Source organism: Urocampus carinirostris, chromosome 3 (genome assembly GCF_059441175.1).
Source record: "Urocampus carinirostris isolate Australia breed hairy pipefish chromosome 3, RoL_Ucar_1.0, whole genome shotgun sequence".
Taxonomy (NCBI): domain Eukaryota; kingdom Metazoa; phylum Chordata; class Actinopteri; order Syngnathiformes; family Syngnathidae; genus Urocampus; species Urocampus carinirostris.
Genome location: NC_142351.1, coordinates 47,769,937 through 47,794,156, shown reverse-complemented (window position 1 = coordinate 47,794,156; position 24,220 = coordinate 47,769,937). Strand labels below are relative to the sequence as shown.

The window sequence follows — 24,220 nt, the reverse complement described above, 5'->3', positions numbered from 1 at the left end:
TGGTGAAATCCATGGCCAGGAGAATTAAGGCGGTTTAGCAATATCAGGGTGGCCACAAAAAATATTAAACTTCAGAAACTTACTTAAGGGTGTATTTACTTTTGTTACCAGGGGTTTGGCTACTAATGGCAATATGTTGAGTTTTTGGAGGGGAAAAAATAATTTACACTGTTATAAACGCTTTACACAGACTGTGTCAAAGTGATGATTTTTCATTGTTGTCCAATTAAATATTGCTATGCGTGGGGCGAACTCACTTTTGTGATGTACTGTATTATTAGACTTGTAACTAAAGTTTATTTTCCAAAATGTCGCATTATTTCTTTAAAAGCCCTCTAGAAATAAAAGTAGAGGGCAATGTAAAAGCAACTGCAGAAGACAATTACACTAATAAACATTTTGGTAAATTAAAATGTGATATTAATGATGAAAATGAGGAGCACATAAGACACGCAAACACGTGAGTAACTTTCGAATGTCTCAAGAAACATTTCATTTTAATAGCATTAAAAGTGGAAAAAAATGCACTTAAGTTAATAAAACCAAATTTTGAAGTTACACGAGAAAATAACATGCACGTCATGAGAAACAGTTTGAATGGATCAACTCAAGAACCCGATTAACCAGTTCGGCTTTTACAATTTCACGTGAAATTTATTCAATAGACACTTGCAGATTTTTATCTATCATAGTTGAAGAGGAAAAAAAAAATCTCAAATATCATATTTAAAGATATATATATGTTTTTTTATATATTTTTCATTTCATTTTTCATTTCATTTCATGTACAAATCTTTCCAACAACCCCTTTTAAAAAAACTTTTTACAGGAAATATTGTTTTTCTCCCTTACAACAGTAATGACCATAGTTTAACAGGGGAACAATTAACCATGATTTTGTAAAACAAAAAATATATATGCATATCAAAAAAATGTCAGGGATTCAAAAAAAGAAAAAAGTCATCGCCACCCACTTCATCCATTGACATATTAAAAGACCTCAATCTGTGTTTTCTTATGTTTCCTCTGAAAAAGAAAGAAGAAGAGTTTGCTTGGAATGACTGTCACTTTTATAAAGCATGAACAGGTTACAATGAGTACAAGAGCTATTCTACGATGGACTTTATAATGGCACCCGAGCTTCAAACACTAGCATTCCAAGACACTTCCTTGGAGTAAGAAAACAGGTCCGAGTCTATCCAGAACCTCCCATTAAACCAAGTTGATGAAACCATCCCTAAATACTGTGAAAAAAAAACAATCCCACTCTATAGAATGGAGCCCATTGTTTACCATGTTTGGGTGCCACTCCTGCAGAAAAGTGTGTGCCAGCTAATTCTTGAACTAACAATTGAAAACAAAATGCTACTGTTGTTATCGTCTTTGATTGGGTAAATGTGTCAGTTTTACACATAGTGGTGGTGACATACAGGGTGGGGAAAGCTTTCAACATATCAGTACATAACGTGATTTGTAATAAAAAATTGAAAATGGGTCAATTAAAGCCCAATAAGGAATTCAAATATTTTAAACAACGTTGAAAGGGTGGAGCTGGTCCAATTTGATATTATAAAAGGACATTAAATTGAGGTGTGATCAACACAAATTATGCTCTGGTACAATTTTTTGGTGATACATTTCAGCACAAGTGCAAGAGATGAAAACATTCAATTTAAAAAAAAAAGGTTTTGGGGCACTTCTTTCTTTTCTAAATCCAATAGTGTACTAACCGGCACCACTTTTACGTGAAACAAACAACTTTCTGGCACTATGTTAATGAAAAATAATGAGGGATTTTGGGTGTGTCTAATATTGGAAAAACACTTTAGACTTTGCACTAATCATTGGGCTTTCAAAGGCAAAGAGCAGAACCGAGGTTTTACTGACTACTAATAAATGTTGTCCGAATCCAAATTTAAGGATCTGGGCTCCTTCAAGAACTCCCCCCATCCCCTCCTATCAATGGAAGCGAACAAAGGCAACACTTCCAGACTTCTTTGATCTGTGCCGTGAGAATGTTCTTACAACGCTGTCATACTGTCTTTTTTTTTTTAATTCTTGTCCTGTATTTGTCCTCCTTAGAAAGAAGGGTGTAAGCCCCTGCCTCCTCATGGACTGTGAATGGTATATTTCTAAAAAGGACAATGGGAAGGGAGAGTTTTAACTAGCAAAAGGTTTCCCTGTGTCTTCCTTGCCTTTGTATGTCCTCTTCCCATGAGTGAATGGCAGGTATCTGTACTTGATCATATGCTGTAAAAGAAAGGGGGACAGGCTGTCAGTAATTACATATTTAGTGTAGGTTTTATTTACTTGCAGTTTTTTTTAAACAGTAACAAGCAATTCACTTCTCATTTATTTAAAAAAATAAATCATATTTTTACTTTCCAGCACAGTGTTAGTCAGAATGCGGCTGTATCACTACCTTGATCTGCCTCTTCATGGTGATGCAGAAAAGCATGATGAAGTACATAACAAGTATGGGCCAGAAAACTGGCACATTGAAGGCTTCAAAAAATGTGCAAATCATGGCAATGACAATGCCTTTTGTTGCTGAATGCCTGTGAAAGAAAAAGTTCATTTTGAAACAATAGTTGGAGCTTTGATACGAAAATGGGAATGCGATATTGTAAGAAAAAAAAATGGAACAGAATAGTTAAAAGTCCAATAAGGTGGGTGGAAGAGGCAACATGTAATAACACCAGGCAGGTCAATCAGTCCGGGATATCAGGGAAATTCATTCTTCTAATTTAAAGAAACTAGACCAACGTGAAACAAAAAACCATTCAGAGAGTCCAGTCCCCGAGTACATACCTATTGCTTTCTTTTTGCTTATTATTCAAATTTCAATATTCATTTTTAAAATGAATGAAGGTGTTTTTGCTCCACTAGTTGGTGCTAAATTGTACACACCAGGGGTCGGCAACCTATGACACGCGTGCCACTGCTGGCACGCGAGCGCACGGCAAAACAATAAAAATATTATTTTTTAAAAAAGCACATTTTTACCTAAATTTTAGACATTTTCAGTTGCGTGTCGTGTTGTTGAGGGGCTCTGCTGAAGCCCCTCAACAACACGGCGCACAATTGCGCCGTGTGTCTGCGCAGCCCCTCGCAGAGGAGAGATCCGTGTTTTAACCCATCCACAGAAACACCGGCGTGCGATAAATGAATGAATCATCCACCCAGCGCGGACGGATGACTGGGGCTTTTTTTTTTTTTTTTTTTAATGAACGTATTTGTGCATCAAGCCTCGAGAGTGTTGTACCTCGCACGTAAAGTGCTAAAAGTCATTACGAGACGAAACATGAACATTAATTCAAGCATGAGTCTGACAAGGCGGAGACGTTATAACACGCTGTGTCCAGGTACGGCAGACAAACACGGACCCTGAACACATTTTCACTGCTAAAAACACAAGTTATCAAATTGCTCACTGCATAGGAAAGCACGGAAAACCATTTACTGATAACGAATATGCGTGTGTGGGTGCTGCTGTTTAGTGGTTATTTCTGTTGCACATATTTTCAAGTAGTCTTCTGCCTTGCTGCTGTGATTTCAAGTTTTGATATTTTCTGCAATAGGATTTCATTGATGAATGGTATGGTAGTTGTCCATATAGCTTGTTTTTTTAATTGTAATTCATTGTTGATGAAGAATGGTTGATTCTGGTTGATTCTTGTGGTAAAAAGTCGAAGTCATAGATGTCTACAGGCCTTTCTACATGTTGCTCACATTCACATACCGGTCAACCTGTATGTTTTTGCTGTACAAAGTACGTTTATTATGCATTTTTAAGACGTGTACGACGTACAAGAAAATCTGTACGGAAAAACGCAAATTTTCAATTATGGTTACCATCTGGTATACACAGACTATCACGAAACAGCAAATCAATCAAGTCAAACGTGTTCGCCGCGGTAGCCTCTATCTCAGTATTGTTTTTTTCGTTGAAAACGAAGCGAGCGGTTTGATGCTACTTTGCGCAAACGTCTGCTGCCTGGGGATTTCCCATTGCAGTTCTCGACCATAATCCGTTCCAGAACCCTGTTCGAAAACCGATTTGTTCGATCACCGAAAACATTTTTCCCTTTAAAAATAATGTAAATCGCTTTAATCTGTTCCAACCCCCTGAATGTTTACCTTGAATGTTTAACGTAAACATAAAGCTAACCCAGGCTAATCGAAAGATTACGCTAACATGAACGTGTAAAAATAAAAAAATCAGGTCGTTTACAAGTCATTTAGCACCCGGGTCTCCACAACAAGTGGTGAGCGGTTCATTGGAAAGGGGGCTCCGTTCCAACACCCTGAATGTTGGGCTCCGCTCCAACACCCTGAATGTTTACCTTGAATGTTTAACGAAGACATAAAGCTAACCCAGGCTAATCGTACGTTCGCGTTATCGTAATCTTCCGTAAGAAAGATTACGCTAACATGAACGTGTAAAAAAAAAAAAAAAAAAAAAAAAAAAAAAAAGGGGCTAAAACACTTCGTATACCTATATTAAAAGCGAAAGCAAAACGAAGCACGTTATATTATTATTATTATTATTATTAAAGCTTTGAAAACTCTCTCGGTGTACCGTCTTTGTAAATATGTGTAACCATGTATAATATGTATTTGCAAATGTATATTTTTGTAATGTATTTCAGACACTTATTCTGATATGTTTTGCACGAGCGGATAAAAAAAGGGGCGAAAAAAACGAGTACTCTTGGCAAAAAGATGGCATACAATAATGTCAACTTCCTCTAGGTTAGCCACATGTTTTGAAAAAAATCAATAGAGATTTCAGAACATACAAGTATTTAAATAAATATGTGTTCGAATTATTTTTTATTTTTATTCTTCCTATTATTGTTGGTCGCCAGGGATACAAGCACAAAACAATTTCAGTTTGTCCAATAATATTACAGCATTCTAGGTGACAATAAAACAAACAAACCAACCTGATAAAAAAAGAGAAAAGCAAGAGTACCTCCACACTCCCAAAATAGCAAATAAATCGCACTACACAAGAAAAATGATATCCACACAGTGTCTCTCCAATACATGCATTTAACACCGCAAAAAAAGTAAAAAACTGTATGGTACACTTTTTTTCAATTCAAAATCAAAGATTACTAAGTTGTATCTGTACGATCAGCTTACTCACCAGAATTTGAACTCAGGCAACCTTCTAATGAAAGGACGGAACTCTTCATTTTGCTTGGTAGGAAGTGCAGGACCCTCATCTGTGAACAAGGCAAATACAAAATAAGGATGTTTATTTGGTGTTCTCTAAAAGTTAGAACAACCTAGCATCCAGCAAATAACAAAACAAATAAAAAATATTTTTCATAAAAATGGGGTGAACTTACCTTCGTCAAGCAGTGAAGGATCCACTTTTGGTGATAAAAAAGCAATGAACAGGTTCAGATGGTAGATTCCCAAGGCATATGTAACTATATACCAACCCTGAAAAATGGTGCAGGAAAAAAAAAAATCAGATGAGCGGTTCTTCTTAACAAGTAGTTCAGTAACCAAACTTCATGCGAGGGAAATATTGATGTTGTCGAGCGTAAAGATAAAGTTGCATGGAACAGAATGTTGAATGAAACTAAAACAGCAGCATTACCATAAAAATGAGATTATGTTAGTTTGGATAACTCATAATAGCCACAAAAGCTCTAAAACTTGTTGTTTGAAGTTTGTTTTCCGTAGGGTTTTTATAGAATACCCGTGCTTACTTGGTAATTTTTAAAACAGTACTAAAACGGCAGTTTTCAAATTTATACTCAAAGATTACAAAAACAATGAGACACATTTTATTAGCAATTTTATCTCATGTTCAGTTATTGCATTTTAATTTTGTTTATATCAGTCATATATATATATATATATATATATATATATATATATATATATATATATATTTAATATTTGTATACAATAAAGGCCCGGCACAATAACAGGGCAATCTATATGTATTTTTTATTTTATTTGGTCTAGGAACTACAGCTTACATCAGGACCGGTGCGATATTGCTACTTTTGATTGCGTTGCAGTTGTTGATGAAATACAGCCTGATAAAAACCTGACACTTTGTGCAATACATACCAAGCCCTAAAATAGACACAGGAGAACATAAAAGGTAACAATACCAAAATAATTGAATGATACCAGTGTGTCAAGATAGGGAATACAGTACCCCGAGAATAACCTGAAATGCATTGCAGCAGTAGGGTTTAGTTCAAAAGTAAAAACATAGATGTACTCTTTTTTTTAAGTGTGCTTTGCGTATAATGCTTTCTATAAACAGAACCCAAGAAAGTAAATAGTACCTGCAATATGTACACTCTGATCATGTAGAGTGCGGTAAGTACAAGTGTGGACGCCCATCTCACTGCAGAATATGGCGTTGATTTGTCTAACCATGACTGATAGATCTGTTTCACAAGTAACAAAACATGTACATGTAACAATCAGATACGACACAACCTTTGAGGCAGCAACTCTATTGACACAATGCATCAAGGTCCGTAAAAGATATTCGATCATTTTATTTTTAAGAAGTTCCTAACCTTGCAGTGAGCATATTAGTTAGCCCTGTATTCTAAGCCAATGGTCTGTATTGTAGAAAAAAAAATCCAAATCATGAATTACATCCAATTGACAAATAAAGAGGTAGTTTTGAGCATTTTTTTAATCAAACTGTATTTGCTATGAATTACAACAGATTTCATACCTATCAACCATTACGTATTTTCCCTTACAAAATACAAAAAAAAAAATCTTACACCATATTTTTTTCCAAACGTGTTTATTTATTAAGTTTATTAGCTCAAGAGGTAGAGCGCTCGTCTTGGGATCAAGAGATTGCAGGTTCTAATCCCGGCTCCTCCGTGTTACATGTCGAAGTGTCCTTGGGTAAGACACTGAACCTCTAATGCCCCCAATAAGCAGGTTGGCGCCTTGCATGGCTGCACGGCCGCTATTGGTGTGTGAGTGTGCGTGAATGGGTAAATGTGAAGCAAATTGTAAAGCGCTTTGGGAAGCCTCCATTGACTTGAAAAGCGCTATATAAATGCAGAACATTTCATTTCATGTTATATTGTACATGTGTTTCATTATATAATTCTATACATGTTCATAATAATAAAACAAAAATCAAAATTAAAAAAAAAATCTGAAACAATTGTTATCAGCGTAACTACAATATCCATTACTAACACTTTCAATTAAAATTTGTAAATAAAGATATTTTTTGGAGGAAAAATTTAGTAGGCATTTCTATTTTATAATCCAAACCACAATATCAAACACTAATGCTTGTATTTTCAATTGCAGACTATTTAACAGGGACAGAAAATACAAACATTTGCAGCCTTGTGCCTTATTTTGACTCCCCTGCAAATCCCCCCCTGCGTGAACGCGCATTCTGCTGCGCTTCTGACAATATCTTTATTGTTTTAATAAGCTTATTATATAGAATACGATCGCTATTGTCGGAAGCGCAGCAGAATGCGCGTTCACGCGAGGGGGGAGGAATTTGCAGGGGAGTCGTAATTAGGCACTACAGCGGCAGACGCATGCGCACAGTTGCATCAAACCGCTCGCTTCGTTTGCAACCAAAAAAAACGCCGTTTCGTGATACTCTGTGTATACTGGATGGAACCCAGAATCGACAAATTTGCGTTTTTCCGTACAGATTTTCTTGTACGTCGTACACGTCTTAAAATGCATAATAAACGTACTTTGTACGGCAAAAACGTACAGGTCGACAAGTACGCGATTGTACATTGTTCACAACAAGATTAGAAATTGCCCTCTTAAGACAAACACATGAAAAAAAAAAACATTAAAATAAAAAAATAAAAATAAAAAGACAGACAGGCAATATTTACAAAAGCCAAGTTTCTCGGTAAATATAAAAATAATGCAATGGATTTTAGCTGCAAAACTGCAATTATAAAAAACAAAGAAGAAAATGTGAATATATCTTTCCCATTCACAGGGAAGTTATTTTTTTCTGTTTTGTGTGATTGTTTCGGGTGGTGATGGCTCTGATAGGAAACTCACTGAGCATGTTTTTTGTTTGTTTTAAGGGACTTCTTGCGTCTGCCAGAGGGAAGCAAAGAGGTTATTTTTCTAGTTTTGTGGTATGTAGTGAACTGCAGACTTTTTGGTGACTTACTACCCAAAAAGTAACTACATTTTTAAATAATCTCAGTGACCCCCGAAATATGGAGGACCAAGAATACCACAATTCAATTAATAAAAAGCAAGATTTTTCAGCAAAATTATTTAAGATGTTATCGTAAATGAATTTTACATATTTGCTATGGATCCTTAGAAAAAAAACTTTTTTTTTAACAAAGTACGTTGTCATATATATTGCTAAAGGCTTTTTATTTTAAAAGCCCATTGTAATTAATTGAATAATCCTTTAAATAACGTTTAAAATAAATTGAATGTATGTTTAAAGGCACTTCTGGTCCTCCATACTGACCATAAAGATTTTAACTGTCAAGATTATGTTCGATGCTCACCTGTCCGACCCGTGTGAAAAAGGTAGCGACTATTGATGATTTCCCATGGATTGACTCCCCAGCGCTGTCCCCTTCTGACATTCTACAAGTAAAAGGTACACATTTTGTACAGGTACAAAGTTTGAATTTCCATCATTAAGAAGTACATTTTTATTTGCGTAGCGTTTGAAAAAAGATGGTCCGTTAGGTCCCAATACCGAAGTACAATTCCTAGTACAATACTCCAAGTTTTTTCCTCTTTTTTTGAGATAATGAACTCCAGGAGCCCATTAAAAACGATTTGGGATAGCAATCATAATAAACACGTTTTATGATAATTAAAGAGGAGTATGGTAATTTCATGTCTTCGGTAGATCCATGGAAAGATCGGAAAGTAACCACAAATCAAATGAAGTATAACACGAAAACGAGGACTTAACTCCAAGGGATGTTGAACAGAAAACGGACTTCAACTTCCAAATAAATAGTCGTCATATGAGTTACTTTCTCAAACAAGCATGCATAAATTTTAAGTCAAGTTTATTTGTATAGCCCTTAATCACAAAGAGTCTCAAAGGGCTGCACAGATCAGAAATATAGGTTATTCGTACACTATAGAGTAGAAGTGTGTTTTAAGCTTAGATTTATACATTTCCACTGAAGTTGCAGATATTTTACTTTACACAATCTAAAATGATCCTGCTATATACCACTATGACGAAAGAAAATGTTTATCCTGAGGTTATGAAATCCAACGCTGTCATACATTGCAACATTAGCAAATTAATTTTGGACAGAAATAAGATTTTTTTTCTCCGATATGCAAACGAAGGCGTGAAAAGGATAGACCGAAGCTAAATAATCAGTAGTCATTTCACCCAGTTGAAGCAGATTAATACTTCAAAAAGTAAAATACAGAGAAACAACTTTATTGTATAAAAGATAGTGTCGCATTACTCACATTAGCTTGCTCGGAGAAACGGCTAACTAGCCGTAAATGCAGGTTGACCTTCGGCCTTAATGGTTAAATAAATGCGTGGGAGATGTAGTTTTTCAAGCGTTTCTTACACAGTGGGTAGGAGGAATATAATATATTATAGAACTACATTTCCCACGTGCTATATACAAACCAACCCTTCGACAAATGTAGTTCCCAAAAACCACATCTCCATTTTCAACACAAGTACACAACGAACATTTTGAACTACAAATCCCAGAAAAGAACACAATGCGGGACAACTCACTTCCCGAGAAACGGAACGCTTTAACCGTGTTAGCTACTAAGCTAACCACAGCCGCCAATTTATTTACATTAGAGAAATATCTATTTTTTGAATGGATAAGAGTAACATAATATTGTTTTATAGGCTATTGAGTTCATAGGCCGTGATTTTTTTAACAACCAGTCACAGAAACAAACAAATATCACATTTTTCTTACCTGATATAGCCGCTGTGTCACTACCCGGCTCAACCCCTGCTAGTTGTCAGTCACAGGAACCAAACTGAAGCGAACACGTCAGTACTTCCGCACGACTGGAATTTTGCAACAGACCATACACATCGAAGCCAGAAAAACGATTGGTTCTGAAAAAGTAGAAATTGGTGTAGCGGATTCACTTGCTTTTGAATGGTATTGTAACTTGCTGGTCAGATGGTCTCATCTCATCTTATTAGCTGCACCGCTTATCCTCAGTAGGGTCGCGGGGTGGTCAGATGGTGATTAAGGATATCAAAAGGATGAATGAGGGGGTTATTTATGAATTCGAGGATTGAAGGCTGTTTTACCTTTCCAAATGTTTGACCTACAACGTTTCTAAAAAACAAAACAAAACGTATAATTCTGAAATCATTCGGTACAGCAAATCAATTTTAGGCCCGCATCACACTAATAGGTACATTACAGACATCTTAAACCAAATGTGCAAAATCATTATGAAGACCGCTTTATCAATGACCAGTTTTAATGGCACGTGATAGCAAAACAAACAGGTATCTTCTGTGGTACGAAACACTTGACACAAAACATTGCAGTATTTAGAATTCTAAATCGAACAACAGCCAGCAACAGATAATGGACAATAATAAAGCAGTTACGGTACTATATACATCATAATACTGATCACACGCACGTTTAACACAAAACTGAAACGGTACCCCTAAAAGAAATAAAGTGCTTCTTTTATGACCAGATGGTGACCCTAAATGTATGTACAACAATAAAGACAAAGGATTCACATCAGTGGTACAAAAACATTAACATTATCATCAAGTGTAACATAATAACGTGTGCATAATTTTGTCATAAAGCGAAATTGGAATGTTTCAGTTAAATAATCAAAAACATGTTTCTTAAAGATAATTTGAAGAACCTCCTCAAGAACGAACATGAGAGGACCTTGCCCAGCAAGGTTTTGCATTAGAAGAACAAAATCGCTACATTCCTGTCCAGTGTAGTAAACCAGGATGTAATCCACAATGAACCTGTAACTCAGATTTCATATCTGATGTTCAGATATAATACTGTTTCAAAATAGTCATCAAACAGTATGGAATGGTCAAAGACGTGTTCACAGTTCTAAAATAAATTGCTGAATAAAACAATGACAATGTCCAACCTTTGCCACTGAAACTGTTTTCACAAATACACAAAAATGCCCATTGAACAATTCAACACGCACCGATAGCTAATTGCATATTCACTATTCTTGTACCGTAAATTCTGGACTATTGAGCGCACCTGATATCTTTCTAACAAGTGTTGACTGATTTAACATTTTAATGTGGAAGCAGTTGACAATTTATCGGGTATATTTTTCCTACTATGACGTCACAGATTTTGCCCGATTGGAAAAATATACCTGATAATTAGTTGATAGCGATTGAGCTGCAGACAATGTCCACTAAGGAGTATCTAAATTGCGGCACAATGTGTTACTTTTTATAGACTTTTCCCCGCTGATTCTGCCTAGACTGGTGTTCTGAAATTCCTTCCAACCTATCGAGATGTCCTACCAATGCCCAGTGGGAATTAGCCGACAGTGCAAGTTTTCGTCCTACCTTGTCAGTTGAAAGTGGTGAGTACTTATGATTTGTGTTTTGATTTTGTCTTATTTGACAGTTTTACTGCTTCAAAATGCTGTTTTCTGGTGTATCTTTGAAGCCTGGCATGTTTTTATGTGGTAGCTTTCTGGCTTAGTGTTTGTTGACTGCTCTACGCAGTGGATGTATGCATGCCAACCATCATTTTATCAGTTATCGAGGTTCTGTTTGCAATAGTTCTGAGTTTCAGTGTTACTGGTTTTACCTGATTATAAAAAACAAAACAAAATTGCTGCCAAGGCTACAGTAGGACGTCTCGACAGAGTAGGACGATTCAGTGGAACACTGGGATCCCACTCCATAGGTACAGTGGGAATCTGGTTCATCCGTTCTTGTGCATCACTAATTGAATGACGAGGCATTCGGCTACCAAAGGGGGTCATCGTTATGTTTTACCACGCTCAATTGAATTCCTTCACTTTGACATTCAGAGCATTAGGAGTAAATCGCGATGCTTTGTTTTAATGAAATAGCTGGATTCCTCTGATGCGCACCAGTCCTAAGCCCTGGCCGAGGTTAACTGCCCGAGACGCGCCGCTGGACGGGCAGCGCCACCGCGTTGATGCGGGGCCCCGATGGGAGCTGCAGCTTAGGATACCCAAGGAAAGGGCCAGGCAAAAAAAAAAAAAAAAGCCGCACCTTATTTAAAGCCGTAGTGTTTAAAATGGAGAAAAAAGGTATCAGATTGTAGTCCAGAATTTACAGTAGTTAGTCTTTGAATAAGCCGTTAATGATTGGCAATACACAACATGGACGGTTGTAACTTCAACGAACATCTCTTTCCATGAATTCCTCCTTAATTGGATGTTTGCCGCGGGCCACCTTGCAGTCGGGTATGTCAAAACCAAAGTCAGCCCACTCGTCGGCCCCTGCCGCCATGCCTGCAGTTCCGACAACACCCGACCTGTTGGGTATGGTGATGGTGTGGCGGACTCTGAAATGCACGGCCTCCATAACGCGCTGGCGTTGCACCTCGCCGCTGCCGGCCCCGAGGGCAGCCATGGCGGAGGCGGCCATGTTGCTGCTGGAGCGTAGGAGTTGTTGGCCGTGATAGTCGTGGTGGAGCGAGGATGCGGGCATCTGAAGCGTTGCGCTTTGTTTCATGTCCTGAAGGCCTCGCCAGATGGCAATGCGAGTCTGCTCAGGGATTTTTAGTGCACCTAACTCCTGGACAAAGAGGAAGTAGAGTAAATGTGATAAGAGCAAGAGTGCTTAGTCAGACCAGTAGATCACATATGTCAAGGTCAAGGCCCGCGGGCCACATCTGCCCCCCTGAGGTTTCATTTGGCCCCTGTGATGTGATCGTTTTGCATGACTATGCCATACACCAGGAATCATTATGTATCTGTTTTCACTGTAAGGGACTTCTCAGAGCATTTTATTTTATTGTAGTTTAGTGAATAATAAAAAATTGTGTAGTATTTAGTGCCTCCTAGTGGTACAAAAAACTTTCATTCTGTAAAATAAAAAAGAATATTAGGTAGAAATACAGGCACTATTATACTAATGTTATTTTTTACCAAACAATCATATGACAAAAAATTGTATTTCTTTTACATAATGGAATCCCTACCCAGAAGTCATCGCCATGTATGCCTTGCTTCTTGCTGCTACGCTGTGCTCATGGCACTGGTTTTTATTCGAATTACAGAATATAGTGCCATTTAGTGGTCATATATACTGTTTATTTTTTTTTAATGTCGCCCCTGGATCCGTTAAACTTTAACACCCCTGTTGTAGATATTTTCTAAGGTTAGGACAAATACATAGTTTCAATTAGTAATGTTTCCATATCAGTGCCAATGCCAGCCTTATTTAGAGATATTCACAGTGATGGCTAATACCAATATCGTCTGCTCTAAAATTTTATTAGACGATATTTAATATTGAACATGAGTAGTATCCATATCTTGTTTAGGTATCAATGACCAATGAAAAGTTGAGTATGGGTACCAGTCTGACAAAAGTCTACCAGACATCCCCACTCATAATAGACAATATTGTCGATTAACAACAAGAACAGAAATAAATGGGCACCACGGGATTGTTACCTCCATGGAGAGAGTCTGGAGATGGTAGATAGTTTGGAGGCCTTGAGAAGTGAAGTATTCAATAAAGTTTTGGCAGCCCAGGCTGGTTAGAAAGCTGCAAAAAGATGACAAAATATGTTGAATACCGAACAAGACATATTTCATGTTAGGATGCAAAATCAAGAACACACTTAAATATGAATGAATCATTAGGCGGTTCTTGCTTTAGTCAAGAATCTTTATTATAAATACATAAATGTGAAAATATAGGGCAACGTACAATGATGGAAAAAATATTCTGCAACAAAAGTGACAAAGGATAAAAAAAAAGAAAGCAAAGGAGTGGATTCATACAGAATTTCAGTAAATGATGAACAAAAATGTCAAATAACACATAATTTACAACATAAAAAGGAGAATTTTTATCGTTTTGGAGAGGATTCTGGTACCACACAAAATGACAAAACAACTCCATTTCATTCATACAAACTGTGTAGCCTGGCTCCACCGGTAAAAAGTTCGCAGTGGAAAAAATAGTGCATTCATACAGAATTACACAAAATTATAAATAAAATATACAACTTAAAAAAGAGAATTTTTCTCTTGATCGTTTTGGAGAGGGTTCTGGTATCACACAAAATGACAACACAATTTCATACACACAAAATGTGCAGTTTGGTTCCACTTGTAAACCTGTTTCAATTCAATTAGTTTCTGATAAATTATGACCTTTTTTAAAGGGACACTGTGTAATATTGAACTACTAGAAGTTGTTGTATTGTGTAGTGCTACCTAAAAGAGGGTGACAAAGCACAAGGAAGCAGACAAACTACGGAAACGCATAGTGACAAATGGCATAATTTTTCCTCTATTTTTTTTTTTTAACCCGTTAGCAGCACGGTAGCAGAATACAATGTCAGCTCTGTCTGGGTGAACCTCAAGTTATGTACAGTAAAAACAAATTTCTTGAGTATTGATTAAAATGCTCGTTTATACGATAGTTAATGTTTTTTTGTTAATTATTCAAATCAATATTGTTTTTTAATGGAAAAAATACACCACTAGAAGGCGCTAAATAATACACAATTGTCCCTTTAACAACTGCATTGTACGCTAATATTTAAAGGGCCCGTTTTTAACGCCAGTAGTCACAATTTACTTGTAGTACTCAAAACCATTCCGAAATAACATTTTTATTACGTCTGCAAAAAATACTCAATAGCAAAGTGGCTGGTCGGACCACGCTGGCATGGTATTGTCCAGCACAGGAAAATTGAGAGTTTCATTGGAGGGTGAGGTACCTGACGAGGTTGGGGTCAGGATTATATGGAGGGGGTGGGCTGCAATGTGAAGAAGACCCTAAAGTCTGACCGCTGTGGCCACCGTTGATGTCACCGTTCGTTTGCATGAGGTGAGTGTTCAACACGTTGTGGCCTGGAAGAGAGGTCAAGGCACATCAATGATAGCGAACATTACAGTGCAGTGATACCTCTACGTACGAGCAGTAGCTCAGGAGGTAGAGCGCTCGTCTTGGGATCAAGGGATCCCAGTTCAAATCCCGGCTCATCCGTGTTACATGTCGAAGTGTCCTTGGGTAAGACACTGAACCCCTAATACCCCCAATAAGCAGGTTAGCGCCTTACATGGCTGCAAGGCCGCTATTGGGAAATGTGGAGCACATTGTAAAGCGCTTTGGGAAGTCATTCATTGACTTGAAAAGCGCTATATAAATGCATATCATTTCATTTCATTTCATTCAAATCTGAGATACAAGGTGTAAAACATGCAGGATGGGGACTCTAGAGTCATTTTATTGCAATCTTTTATCTGTTTAATTAATCTATTTTCATGTTCAATTACTATTCGAATGTGTTTTTAGTGATTAGGAAAACGTGTTTTATAGCTATTTAGGGTTAACTGGGATGCTTTTGGGAGGCCAGAAATTGATTCATTGGTTTTCAGTTATTCCATATAAGGAAAATGAACTAAATATACTAGCAATTCTCGATCTGGGACAACAACAAATTAATCTAGTACTTAGAGGGATAACTATATACTGAATGAATAGAGCTGACTCTTTGTATTCCTCGATGAGTTAGGTCAGTGACTGTACTTTGAGTGGCCCCTAGACCATTTTAAACAATTTGAAAAAAAAAAAAGGTTAAAGAAAAAACAAAAAGAAAATTTCAATGAGTGTTTTTTGTTTGAAAACATTTGCCAAATTACAAAGATAATTTAACAATAAAAGCAATATAAAAACACTCGTGATTAAAAAGAAAAAAAACACAGCCGTCGGTGCAGAATCACAACAACACATACAGGGATCAATTGTAGATTTAAGTTTTAACGTTTATATTTACCACTAGATGCCGCACTTGAAGCAGGAGCACTCTTATGTTTCCTTGTACTGTGTTCAAAAGATTTTTAAAACTTAGAGGGACAGTGTGCATTGTTTGACCACTAGATGTCGCTGTGTCCTGCAACTGAAAACGAACGCTAAAAAGCACAGTGACACAATTTTTATTCTCCCTTTATTTCCCAGCCTTTTGCAAAGCGTTGTTTTTTGGGGGGCGCCCGTTGCAGCAAGACGGCAGGCAATTATGTCAGCTACATTTAGGCGAGGCTCATATTATAAACGTTCTGCATTTATATTGCGCTTTTCAAGTCACTGAAAACCCCCCGAAGCATTTAACAATGTGCTTCAAACTAACTCATTCACACACTCACTCACACACCGATAGCATTGTCAGCCATGCAAGGCAACTACCTGCTTATCGGGCGCATTAGGGTTCAGTGTCATGCCCAAGGACACTTTGACTTTTAATTCAGAGGAGCCAGGAAACAAACCTGCCACCTCCCGGTCCTATGACATTAGATGTTAATGCATATTTAGGATAATTGTACTTTTAGCACTTTATTTATTTCATTTCTTAAACTACGTTCTCAGTGTGGCTGTATTTTGAATTATAAAAAAATTACTGGGTTAGTGAGGCTAGTTATGTAGTTTCTATGTGTTCCTCACCGGATACTCGGAGCGGGTTGAGATGGCACTACTCGTTTTGTCAATTGTATGTGCTTTGGTCACTCATTTGTTTATCCTCTATATGCCACTATCTCTCACAAATATGAATCGATTTCTATTTTCTAGTTGGTACGGGACTTCTGACTTCCTCTTGGATCGCCAACATTTTGCATCAACTCTCACAATGTTATTAGCGTGTGGACACCTTGATGCCATGAATATAACTCTGCTATTATAATTGAGACCCTTTTCTACTGTCTTTTGAGATAAGTTTGCATAATAAGGGAGAAATCATTCGGCTTTGCTATCAGAAATAGCAGCTGAAGAGTCGCTCACTGTTGTCAGCCTGAAATCTGACGCCCAAAAGATATGCAGTAATTTCTTCCCTAGTGGTAATTTGTCTGCATTTAAATAGCGCTTTTAATGTTATGTAAAGTAAACTTTTTGACCAATGAGTATTTAAAATATGCACGTTTTACATCAATACATAGTTTTTTAGTGAGTGAAGTTATTTTTACCACCAGGAGGCGCTAAATAATGCACATAGTCTCTTTATTGAATAATGGTATAAATAAAAACACTGTATTGGTTTTATGGGTAGGACTGTTAAGTATTCGCACTCCTCCATCTGAAAATCGAAATTGTTTTAAGGGTATATCCTTTGATTTCGTCCTCTTTCGATTTTCCCAATTACCGTATTTTCCGCACTATAAGGGGCACCTAAAAGCCTTTATTTTTTTCAAAAGCTGACCATGCGCCTTATAATACAGTGCGCCTTATTTATGGATCAATTTTAAAATTGCAAAGTTTTCCAACTAACTTGCAGCCGCCGACTCGATTTTCCCCCGAACGCCAAGTAGTCCGCGGTGTATGCTGGGATTTATTTACCGGCGTTTCATTGGCTAACCAATGTGTCAATCATCATTTGAATCGATCGCTAAAGTTATTCGGAGGTCAAGGGGCGGATCCTTTTTATCATTTACAGGCTGGCATTGGCTTAAACAGCAAAACAAAGGCTGCAATTGGCCGAAAAAGAAAAGAAGATGATCCTTTTTTTGTTTCAAAATTTATCTTGTTTTTCATTTTTTGGTTGTACACTTTATACATGTAGAATAATCAATACCAATTGTCCTTTTCAAAGGAGCTGAACAAAATTTTAAACTTTTTTTACTTGCTGCTGCCATCTCCTGGCTTGTGTCATTATTGCAGCTTCTGTCAAGCTCCTTATAATGTACATGCAAGCATGGGCATATCTTAGATAAACTTGAATCAACTCTTCTTTTTCATCTTTCTTGGGTTTTGAGTTGGCATTTGGACTGTACTTAAACAGGCCTTTCCTTACTTTCATCATTTTCATGCTTCACTGACAAATAGAAGCAAAACAAAAGAAAAACGCGAGGACAAGCATAAAGTTACTCGCGACGCCAGCCTCGTCCCCCTATTCCTTCTGCCTAATTTGTTTCACCCTGAACAGTTTAGCTAAAAGTAAGATAAAAACAGATAGGTACACTGGAAAACAAAGCATATGGTCTCTTTGTACTCAGTTGGGCATTGTTAACACATACTTTAAAGAGAAAATATTCTACTTTCAACTTTCTGAAGATACCTCAAAACGATGCAACCCACCTTTAACTCATTAACTCAATGCCATAATGTACGACCACGTTTTTAGAAGCAATGTCTCCGAGTGCCAAAAGCTAAAAATAAATGTATTTTGGTTTAATTAAAAAGAAACTATTCTAAAGGCTTCGGTACTGCTGATCAGTAAGTATCAAGCCTCTGGTAATTATTACAGTCTGACAAATCACCCCTTGATGGCAGAAAAGGTGCTGATCGGATCTCTTTACAGACATCTAGGATCTTCCACTTCTTCATGCTGCTTTGCTTCCTCTATCCAGTGTGTGTGGGCAACCCCCAAGTGACCAAAATTATGTGATCACTTCACCTGAAATATTGGGCGCTGAAAAGATCATGGATCATTTATGCATAAATTCAGTGTTCTTGCATCTTCTTTTGCCTCGCCTAATCCCAATTTACCAAGGGTAGGCTCCCATACACTGTCACATGACTGTGCACAGTAAATGATGTGACGATAGTTATACTCAACCCATGTGTCACAGCACTTGTCATTTGAATTCATTAAATACCCCCCCAACCCTTAATGCAGCGTGCCAAGCAAGGAGGCAATGGGTACCAATGTTGTAAGTATTAGGTATGATTTGGCCGAGGCTTGGACCAGCGACCTCCCAGTTTTGAGACCGGCGCTCTACCTCAGGCCACTGAGCTGGTTTCCAGTGTCCTTACAATGAAATGTTATTTTGCAAGCAAATTGCCCTTTTGTTTATGGAAAGCATTGTTCAGATATTGGAAGTTTCACAAATGCAAAACAAGCACCTAAGTGAAAGTGCTGCTTGAAATGCATTCTTTTAAAAAAGCCGTTTTCTCAGAAGAAAGAAATGTGTTCAAGAAACTTTGCAATGTTCACCTTTTGTTTACTACACAATGGTAAAAGCAGGACACATAGTTTTTGGCTATAAAATATGAGAGGTGAAGCTATATTTTGATATGTCCTATGCCGATACAGCTACAGAGCAACATTTTCTGCAGGCCTTCAAAAATGAGTCAAAATGGTGAAAATTGGCTGGCATCCGCACTTCCCTTTTAAAGGAAAACATCTGGCACTGAATGGGTTACATGGCCTTGATTGCCTCTTCCGGAAAACGTTTGAAAATGTGGGCCCCTTATAGAATAGACGTAGCCAACGTCAGATGATGCGTCATAATCCAATATTTTACTCACTCATATGGGCCACGGGTGTGTGGCTGGCCGGGTAGTGTTGATGCTGTTGCCCTGCCAAGTGATTGGCTGTCTGGGATCTATTGCTGCCTCCATGTAGGTGGTGCTTGTTCATATTCGACAGAGGAGAGGACGGTGATGTTGTGTGGCTCCTGGAGAAACAAAATCTCGTTGGATGAGAGAAACATCTAGCGAACTTTGCAATGAAAAATGCAGTTGATCACAGTTGTACGCGCACAACTGTGTTATGTACCGAATGCGTGCGCCACTGGGACTTACGGCCTTTGCAGCAGCTGCTGTTGTGTTTGTTGCCTGTAAGAGTCCACAAGTGGCTGAGGGACAAGCTCCACCAGTTCCAAACTGTCTTTAATCTTCATCAGTAGCTCAAAGTTGTCTCGACCACGAACCTGCAAGTTAAATAAAAAATATTAAAGGGACACTGTGTAATATTTAACCACTGGATGTCACTGTATTGTGTTGTGCAACTAAAAACGAGAACTACAAAACACAGGGAAAAATACAAACTACGTACACTCAAAGGACCCAACTGCAACATATTTTTTCTCATTTTTTCGCGCAACCTTTCACAAGGATTTTGTTTTTTGAAGGGTGCTTGTGGCGGAAAGATGGTGCACTTCCATGTCACCTCCCTTTAGGTTTGCTTCAATTTATGTCAAATAAATACAATTTCTCTACCTAAGAGCATTTAAATAAAAGCATTACCGTGTGGTATACTGGGAGCACAACAGGAAAAACATTCATAAAGTAATCAACACAGTCCAGAAGATCGTTCGCTGCTCTCTGCCCAGTCTGGAGGACATTGCCGGCATGTAATACCGCGGCAGAACCATCTACATCAGGGGTCAGCAACCTATGGCACGCGTGCCAGCAGTGGCACGTGAGGGGTTAACCAGTGGCACGCGAGCGCACAGCAAAATAATAATGATTTTTTTTAAATGCGCATTTTTACCTGAAATTTAGACACTTTCATTGCGCTCTTTGTTGTTTAGCGGCTTTACGGTGAGCGTGTGTCTGCGCGGTGCCTCGCAGAGGAGGAGAGATGTGTTTTAACACTCCCACAGAAACACCGGCGCGCAATAAATGAACAAATCACGGATCAGCTCCCCCAGCGAAAAAATCTCCTTCTTTTAAGCCAGCGAGGACAGAAAAAATGACCGTGCTGTTTGTGCATTATGCCTTGAGAGCGTTGTACCTCGCACGTCAAGTGTTAAACGTCATTACGAGACAAAACATGGACATGAATTCAAGAACGAGTCTGACAAGGCGGATAACATTAAAACGCGCTGTGTCCAGGTACGGTGTCGTGTCTAAATCCGACTCCCCTGCAAAATCCTTCCCCCCTCGCGTAAATGCGCATTCTGCTGCTCTTCCGACAAAAGCGATCGCATTCTATATAATAAGTTTATTAAAACAATAAAGCAAGCTAATTAAAACTATTAAGCGGTCGTAGTCTATATAATGCGTTTATTAAAACAATAAAGCGCGATCGTATTCTACAGAATGCGTTTGTTAAAGCGGACGAAAAAGTCACCAACACCGGAGACGAATCAATATTTATTATTTTTTGCTTTGGGATCCAACAACAGAGGAATACCTCCACTTTGTGATGTGTTACTGAATAGGTGTTCGACAAATCTTATAATATTTGGTGGGCTCTGTTTGAATATTACTACTACTATTATTATTAATAATAGTAATATTATTAGAAACGTTCTGAAGCTCTTCAAAATCACCGTGCTGACATATTTATGTCACAGAAGGTTACCCTACGAGTCACAAGTCTATATCTCAAACAGGGTCCATATTAGCAGGGGAGTCCTATTTTGGCCGGTAAAATGCCTGCCAAAATCCCCCCCTGCTAACTCCTGAATAAAAAGTCCGAATAACCCCCAAATCACTGTGCTGACATATGCATGTCACAGAAAGTTACCCTAGAAGTCTCAAGTCTATATCTCAAACAGGATCCATATTAGCAGGGGAGTCAGATTTTGGCAGGTAAAATGCCAGCCAAAATCCCCAGCCCCGCCCCCCCCCTTGCTATCTCCTGAATAAAAAGTCCTAATGTGTGTGTGTTTCAAGTTTGGATAGTTTCTGAAATAAGATTTTATTGATGAATGGTATGGTAGCAGTCCATATCACTTCTTTTTGATTGTAGTTCATTGTTGATGGAGAATGGTTGAAGTCATGGATGTTTACAGGCCTTTCCACATGTTGCTCACATTCTTTTTTAAGTTTGTTTATGAACAAAAATAGTGGAAGATAAAATTGGTCAGTTATACGATTTCAATGTATATCCATGTTGTATATTTGGACTGGTGTAAAATTACAGCTCTGTTGGATATAAAACAATTATTGTGCGAGTCATTAATCTTGGTGTGGCACACTGATGTACAAGGAAATTTGAAAGTGGCACTCCACACCGAAAAGGTTGCTGACCCCTGATCTACATCATAAAAGACTCCTCTTACCGTTGCCACCTATATTGACCTGTTGCCTTTGGTAGGCCCAACAGGTTTCTTAAAACAAGGACTAACATGCTCAGAGACAGTTTCTTTGCCAGGGCTATCAGCATCCTGAAAAAGCGCGCAAGTCTATCAAAATATATAAACTGTCAAGTATTAGGAATTTTTTGTTGTTGCTGCTAAATGTTATTGCACTACTTTGCATTGCGCTATTGTAACAACACTATTTTTTAAAACATTGGACTATTATCATAACTTACGCCAGCCACTAAGCACTACTTTAAAAATATTTTGGCCTGTTTATCCTGATAGGCTTTTATCCTATTTATCTGTTTAAAGTATTTATTACATGTACAGTATAACTCGGATGCCATGTCTAATCTCGTTACATACAATGTTTCGCAATGTTGACATCATTTACCATCAAAATAAATTAAGTTTATCTTACCACTAAGAGGCTCTAAATAATACACTCTGTCAATTCGAGGAAATAGTATTTGCCATCAATCACTTTTTATAGGTTTGTTATAAAATGTTTAATAAACCACTTTGCAAAACATCAAAAACCCAAACAGAAAACCACACTTACAGGAATATAGTAGATCTCTTCTTCCCCGTGCCGCCGCTTCCTAATGTTAATATTTGGGCTGGAAGTATTTGGTGGGCTTTGTTTGAAACCTGGAGACAGCAAACGCATACGGTAGTTTTAAAAACACAGCTAACCAATAACTAATAACGGAGGACAGCAGGACATAAACTCACTGCGCTTGTTGACATTGCCATTCTTTGCCGCAACATCATTCAGGGCTTGTTGTTCCCTGAAGTGGTCCTCATCTGCTTTGCGATCTCGGCCAGGACATGCACATATCCGGCCTTCAAATGACCTTCGACCTAATACTTGTCCACTGCAATTTTGTTGCAAGAATAGTTCTCATGAGTCTGTATGACGGTACAGCAAACATACTGTAGGCATTTTTTGAAAAGCAGTGCTGTAGACCAGTTAATGAGAGAGGATTCGTTTTCTATGTCAACAAACCCTTATCTATAATTATATATATTTTTTGGGCTTTAGAGTCATATTTTTATTTCACCCCAGAAATCAGGAAATGAAGTTGGCTGAATCAGACATTAGTGACAAAAATATATTGTATTTTATTGACTTAACAACCACTACATGCTAATACAAAATTATTTTAGTATTTGAAGTAATATTGTCAACATTCCAATTTTAATAATGTATAACTAATGCAAATGCAAATTGATTCCATCATATTGTGTGAATTAAATGACTTGCAACTTGGGCCAGTGTCCAAGCCCTACCTAGTATAAATTTTGCCTAAAAATCCTCACATTCTTTTCTTCTTTGAAATCCTTAGTACGTGTTTATCCAGGGGTGCTATGTCTAATCGTGTTGTAAACAATGTTCACCGGGTTATCAATGACAATATAGAAAACTCTAATATTTTTTTTTCCAAATCTGTACTCATTGTTAAAAGGAAGTAAAACAGAAATTGTGCCAACGTTAATAAAAAGTGACTCACTCTCTTGATTCCAAAGTGATAATGATGAGAATAGGCCTTCTGTTCATGCCGCCCACACAGCTGCTGTTACACATGAAGTTGTACAAGATGGTGGTAAACTCTGTCCCCACCTGCAACGAGCAAAAACATAGAATTTGATGCAAACCCATTGAGGACCAAAGCAAGTTAGTAATTACATACAGTGGGACCTCGCTACTTCGCGGTTCCACGTTCGCGGGTTCAGAGCTTCGCGGCTCTAAAGAATAATAATAATTAAAAAAAAAATACAAAAAATAATATATATATATATATATATATATATATATATATATATATATATTTTTTTTTGTTTTTGTTTTTTTTAATGCATTTTTGAAGGGGCGTCGCTCCTTCGTGGTTCCACGTTCGCGGGTTCACAGCTTCGCAGGTTTAAAAACAATAATAAAATAAAATAATTAAAAAAAAAAAAAAATATATATATATATATATATATATATATATATATATATATATTTTTTTTTTTTTTTAAGCATTTTTGAAGGGGCGTCGCTACTTCGCGGATTTTCACTTTTCGCGGGTGTTTTTTGTCCCCATTAACCGCGATAACCGAGGGATTACTGTATTTCAATTGGAGGCAGAGTGCGACCAAACTACCACGAGAGGGCAGTGTTCTGGAGCACTTTCATTTATAGGGACGCTATTTTTGGTTTGAAACATTTGTGGGGCTGGGTGCCACCAGGCTGTACTTGCCCAACACA

At 37.6% G+C, this 24,220-nt stretch overlaps 2 protein-coding genes across 6 annotated transcripts in view; both read right to left on the bottom strand.

Annotated features, from left to right (window-relative positions):
- Positions 1 to 465: 465 nt before the first annotated feature.
- On the bottom strand, positions 466 to 10,104 carry rer1 (retention in endoplasmic reticulum sorting receptor 1). Of its 3 annotated transcripts, XM_088332114.1 has the most exons (8): positions 9,951 to 10,104; positions 8,532 to 8,613; positions 6,324 to 6,428; positions 5,361 to 5,457; positions 5,156 to 5,234; positions 2,423 to 2,558; positions 2,196 to 2,250; positions 466 to 1,026 (listed from the first exon to the last, which is right to left on the bottom strand). In XM_088332114.1, exons 2-8 carry the CDS (start codon positions 8,610 to 8,612, stop codon positions 1,016 to 1,018), a joined length of 564 nt encoding a protein of 187 aa, XP_088188240.1. In that variant the 5' UTR covers position 8,613; positions 9,951 to 10,104; the 3' UTR covers positions 466 to 1,015. The 3 variants fall into 3 exon arrangements, with proteins under 3 accessions (XP_088188240.1, XP_088188238.1, XP_088188239.1); XM_088332112.1 differs by having other exon boundaries at positions 466 to 2,250; positions 9,951 to 10,103; XM_088332113.1 differs by lacking the exon at positions 9,951 to 10,104 and adding an exon at positions 9,472 to 9,861 and having other exon boundaries at positions 466 to 2,250.
- Positions 10,105 to 10,559: 455 nt separating this feature from the next.
- tp73 (tumor protein p73) overlaps positions 10,560 to 24,220 on the bottom strand; it is a 57,419-nt gene continuing 43,758 nt past the window's right edge. For all 3 annotated transcript variants that reach the window (XM_088332110.1, XM_088332109.1, XM_088332108.1), the window contains 8 exons: positions 23,484 to 23,593; positions 22,705 to 22,847; positions 22,532 to 22,620; positions 19,739 to 19,866; positions 19,463 to 19,611; positions 14,943 to 15,075; positions 13,663 to 13,756; positions 10,560 to 12,778 (listed from right to left, as the gene is read on the bottom strand). In XM_088332110.1, the coding sequence (XP_088188236.1) occupies positions 12,377 to 12,778; positions 13,663 to 13,756; positions 14,943 to 15,075; positions 19,463 to 19,611; positions 19,739 to 19,866; positions 22,532 to 22,620; positions 22,705 to 22,847; positions 23,484 to 23,593 (1,248 nt within the window). In that variant the 3' untranslated portion in view covers positions 10,560 to 12,376. The remainder of the gene's footprint in view (positions 12,779 to 13,662; positions 13,757 to 14,942; positions 15,076 to 19,462; positions 19,612 to 19,738; positions 19,867 to 22,531; positions 22,621 to 22,704; positions 22,848 to 23,483; positions 23,594 to 24,220) is intronic.

What these genes read in the sequence shown, in the direction of transcription:
- rer1 (XM_088332112.1), bottom strand. Translation starts at nt 8,612, where the DNA reads ATGTCAGAAGGGGACAGCGCTGGGGAGTCAATCCATGGGAAATCATCA. An exon ending in TCCTTCACTGCTTGACGAAG is followed by an intron (nt 5,235 to 5,360) that starts GTAAGTTCACCC and finishes CCTTGTTCACAG; the next exon opens with ATGAGGGTCCTGCACTTCCT. An exon ending in CCATGAAGAGGCAGATCAAG is followed by an intron (nt 2,251 to 2,422) that starts GTAGTGATACAG and finishes TTTCTTTTACAG; the next exon opens with CATATGATCAAGTACAGATA.